At 49.1% G+C, this 4,921-nt stretch overlaps 1 protein-coding gene across 1 annotated transcript in view; it reads left to right on the plus strand.

Annotated features, from left to right (window-relative positions):
- The window catches only part of Chit1 (chitinase 1), a 7,113-nt gene that overhangs the window by 565 nt on the left and 1,627 nt on the right, over positions 1–4,921 (plus strand). Inside the window, 6 exon segments of the mRNA XM_013346702.1 lie at positions 492–547; positions 1,764–1,817; positions 1,819–1,909; positions 2,107–2,231; positions 3,436–3,652; positions 4,452–4,559. Of these exon segments, the coding sequence (XP_013202156.1) occupies positions 492–547; positions 1,764–1,817; positions 1,819–1,909; positions 2,107–2,231; positions 3,436–3,652; positions 4,452–4,559 (651 nt within the window).

Below are 4,921 nucleotides of genomic sequence, written 5' to 3' on the forward strand. Positions count from 1 at the left end.
CTCTCTCTCTCTCTCTCTCTCTCTCTCTCTCTCTCTCTCTCTCTCTCTCTCTCTCTCTGTTTACCTGTGCTTATATAGAAGAGATAGGGGTAGATGAGAAAATTGTAAAGGCCCCTTCTGGTTTAAATCTAAACAAGATCAGAATTGCAGAACTGTTTTCTACTCTGAGCAATTTCCCTCCTCTTGGGCATGCTCTAAAATGTATCCATCCTGAGCTACCTTACAAAGCCCCTCTGGGGACCCTGGTCACTTACTTCCGGAGTTCCTTGGGAATGTGCTCCTGTGTAATGCTGTCCCAGTTAGACACAGGGTCCTCTTTGTCACACAGATGTCTTTGTTGTCCCAAGCTACATCTCCAAACGCACTCAACGCAGCTGTGTACACGGGAGTCAGCGCATGCTCAGACCTGTCCCTACTGTTCCTCTCACCTCAGCTCTTGCCCATCCTACACGCTGGTGAGATGCAGCCTCGCACATCTCTTGTCTTTTCAGGAACCCAAGCTGAAGACTCTGTTAGCTGTGGAGGGCTGGGACTTTGGTACCCAGAAGTGAGTGGACTTGGACGAGAGGGTGGCAGAACCTTTGGAAGGGAATGTGGCACACTGGCTGACTTCCCTCCTCAGGGAAGGTCAGGCAGGCCAAAGCATGACAAGGGGTGGGGTCCTGGACCGTGGGATTTTTTTCACTCTGGTTCTAGGCCCTTATCAGGTTAGGATGGCAGTGGTGCAGGCTTGGCTCCAGCTTGCAGAGACCCAGTCTTATCAGAAGGCCAGAATCTAAAGCAGCAGAGAGCTCTGACCACTCCAGCCTCAGTTTCCTCCTCCATGAAGTGGCGGAAGAGGGGACCATGGACTCCAGACAGCGCACAGCCTGTTTTCTGAGTGCTTGAATAAGGTATCTTGTCAGTGAGATGGAGCTTGCCTGCCAAATTATTGTTCACATCTGTAATGGGTTTTTTTATTTATGAAAATAATGGAGCTAAAAATATCCTAAAGATCTAGAATATATTGTTCCCAAAACTTTATATAGTTAAAAAATATTTTGGTGCTAAGAGACCTTTTGAGAATTCGATAGATGTTATGACTCAACTTCCCAAAATAACACATTTTTTATTAACATCGTTAAGGTTTTTAGCTCAGTATTCCCAGAGACATGGACCTAAGAATTAACAGCATTAATTTAATTATGTTAGAAGTTAATAAAAATAGAATCAGTTTGAAAGAAAAAAGTTAAAATCCTTAAAAATTCCAAGACTTCTGGGGGGGGTTCTACCAAGGAGGGAAGAGAGGGAAAGATGTCCCCTGGGGCCAGTGTAGAAATTCAGAAGATCTCTGGGCAGCCCAAAGGTTAGTACCAGCACATAGCCCTCCACTTAACCTGCCAGGGAGCCAACCAAGGGGTCCCCAGTCTCTCTGCTTGTCCCCCTTATGGCTCCTTAGAAGTCTGTGCCTTTTCTTCCAGTCTCATGGAGAGTAGGGGGTGGGGGTAGTTCTGAATGACAGTGATACAGTTCAAGGAACTGCAAGGGGATTGGGGCAGCCCCGGTGACACTGACTTTGGGGGTTAGAGAGCACTTTCATTGTTCCTTTCCGTAACCAGGCCCTACCCTGTCATCAAACACTCCAGTAGCCCTGGCAGCCATCGTACAGCCCTCCTGGTGTAAATACAAGATTGGGATCCTGAGTACATTCCTACTTGCCTGTGAGCAAGACAGTAGTCTCTGGTCTGGCCCCAGCCAGGCCACACCCTTTTATCACTTCACAGGTTCATAGATATGGTGGCCACAGCCAGCAACAGGCAGACCTTTGTCACCTCAGCCAGAAGGTTTTGATGGACTTGACCTTGACTGGGAGTACCCAGGAAGCAGGAGCCCCACAGTAGACAAAGATAGATTCACAGCCTTACAGCAAGTATGGCTGGGTGTGACTAGAGTCACCTAGTCTGCCAAGTGACGGGGGGGGGGGGGTGGCCCTACAGTACTTGAGTGCTGCTGTGTCCTCAGGGCCAGCAGCTTCAGACTCCAGAGTATGAACACCCATGGGTGAGGGTGGGGGTGTGACAGGGTGGAGGGTCCTGCCTCTGCCTTCACTCCGCATTCTTCCCACAGGGCTTGGCCACAGCTTTCCAGGAGGAAGCCCAGAGCTCAGGGAAGGAATGACTCCTTCTGACTGCAGCAGTGCCCACTGGACAAGACCATGTGGATGCTGGCTATGAGGTGGACAAGACTGCTCTGTGAGTCTCAGGCAGTCTACGCAGACCCCATGTCCTCCAAGGCTGGAGAGGTCCAGGGTGCTTGAGCTCCTTGGAAATGGAGCCAATCTCTGCCTGCAAAATGTGACTTTCAGTCAGGCGGTGGTGGTGCACAGCTTTAATCCCAGCACTCGAGAGGCAGAGGCAGGCAGATCTCTGGGTGTTCAAGGTCAGTCTGGTCTACTGAGCCAGTTCCAGGACAGCCAGGGCTACACAGAAAGACCTTGTCTTGAAAAACAAACAAACAACAACAACAACAAAAGGATGTGGCCTTCAGATGCTCCCAGGTGTCTGGGAAGTACATTTTCTGTATCTGCTGCTCGGTTATTCCAAACCTTTTTTGCAGGTGTGTGTGTGTGTGGGGGGGTGCGGTTGGGGTGTTTGTTCCTTTCTTCCTTGGGAGCTCATAGTTAAAGAAAGAACACCCTTGGAGCAGGGAGGGAGAGCAAAGCCCTTAAGCATCTCCAAGAATATGGGAGGTCACATGTTAGCTCCACAGTGTGGTGTATGGAGCTGTAGCCCATATGACACCTGAGAGCTGGTGTGCACGCGTGTGTGTGTGTGTGCGCGCGCGTGTGTGTGTGAGTGTGTGCCTTTATTCCCAGCACTCAGGAGGTAGAGACAGGAGAGTCTCAGTGAATCTGAAACCATCCTGCTCTGCACAGTGAGTGCCAGGCCAGCTACGTGGAGTGTGTGTGTGTGTGTGTGTGCGTGTGTGTATGGGGGGGGGGCATTAGAAAGTTTATGAGAAATGCAGCCTGCTGAGTAAGAGCCTACATTTTAGTGGGATTCTCAAAGGACTTGTATAATCATAAAGCTTGGGAAGCACTGAGCTAAAAACTGCTTCCAAAGTGGCAAAATCAACCCAGCACAGAACAGTAGGCACTTGAGGGTGCCGAAGAGACAGTAAGCAGGGGGAGAGCCAAGGCTCTCCACGAGCATCCCACCCCTGCCCATCTACTTGCAATCCCACCTTAGACTCCTGAACCCTGGGAGAGAAGCTGCAAGGTCCAATAGCCAGATTCAGAGCTTTGGAACCAGCAACTGTCGACCAGACAAATAGTCACCGATAGTCCATTGTGTTTAGAATAAAACTAATACAAATAGCCATTTGAGTTCAAGGACTTAATGAATATACAAGCATCTGCTAGAACCCCATTCTAGGGCAATCAGAACTAAGGTAAAGACAGATTGACCAGGCCCTCCTTCTCTATCTGGATGCCACTGTGCAGCTCTGGCTGCAGAAGGGGACACCTGCCAGCAAACTGGTCCTTGGGATGCCCACCTACGGAGGCTCCTTCACCCTGGCCTCTTCAGCAGACAACAGAGTTGGGGCCCCAGCCACAGGGCCTGGTACTCCAGGTCCCTATTCTAGGGAAGGAGGGATACTGGCTTACTTTGAGGTAAGAAGGCCTTTACTATCCTGAGTATGGTGGAGGGCCAGGGGCTCCTGGGAGGTGAGAGGGCTTCTCCTGCAGTTGCTGAGAAAAGGGGAGAAGCATGGAGAATTCTGGCCAAGGGAACTCCTTTCTACCCTGGTCATCTTGTTTCTATCCTGGAGCTCAGGTAACTGAAGGCTAAATCCACAGTTCTAGGCTACTCCACAGAATTTCTCGTGTTCTCTAGGCTTCCCCAGATGGGTAGTTTTCAACCTCTGGTCTCCTCTTGGCATGAGGGAACAGGTAGTGTTAATCCCAAAGATTCAAGAAGAAAGACCACTGGCCCAAATAATCATGACCAAATTAATTAAAGTTTTTTTTATTCGTGTATACAGGCTGCCTCCCCCTAAGGCAGGGTTCAAGAGACCTGGCGAAGATAAGGTTTTTATAGCTGTTCCCATATGAGGAATTTGTCAGGCAAATAGGTGGGGTTACAAGAACAGAACTTAAGCATATCAGGTTGGTCATAAAGACCTCCTGAAACAAGATGTGATTGCAAGGTGGTCATAACAACAGGTAATCATAACAACCTTTTTGAAACAAAGTCATGATTGTCATTTCCTGGAACAGGCAATACAGAACCATTTGTAGTTAAGATTACAGGTGGGGCACAACCCAATCCTTGAGAAAGAGAGTTTAATCATAAACAGGAATAAGCCCAATTTGTCTTTTAAAATTGGTTTTAAGCCTAACGTGGGGGCAAGCCTGTTTATCAGTACCTATCAGTGTTCTTCTTCCTCCCTAACACAGCTCTGTTCTACAGGTCTGCTCCTGGAAGGGAGAACACAGAATTAAGGAACAGAAGGTGTCCTATGTCTTCCAAGACAGTCAATAGGTGGGATTTGATGACAGGGAAAGCTTCGGAGCTAAGGTGAGGCCCAGCCCTACTGGGAGGGGGTGGCCCCCACAGATCTAAGGCCTGTCAGTAACACTAGCCCCAGACTCTCTTCATGGATGGATGTTCTTGTAAGTGCCCCAGCACTTCACCCTCTTCACGTGACCGCATTTAAACACTTATCATCTGTTGATGAAAAAGAGGCACCATGAAGGTGGGGATGTGGATCAGCGGTAGGGTGTTTGCCTGGCGTGTACAGGGTTCAATCCCTAGTACAGAGAAACATGCATGCACACTCATTCATAGTGTGTGTGTGTGTGTGAGAGAGAGAGGGGGGGGGGAGTGTGTGTGTGTGTGTGTGTGTGTGTGAGAGAGAGAGAGAGAGTTTGAGAGAGAGA

This window comes from Microtus ochrogaster, chromosome 6 (genome assembly GCF_000317375.1).
Source record: "Microtus ochrogaster isolate Prairie Vole_2 chromosome 6, MicOch1.0, whole genome shotgun sequence".
Lineage (NCBI taxonomy): Eukaryota > Metazoa > Chordata > Mammalia > Rodentia > Cricetidae > Microtus > Microtus ochrogaster.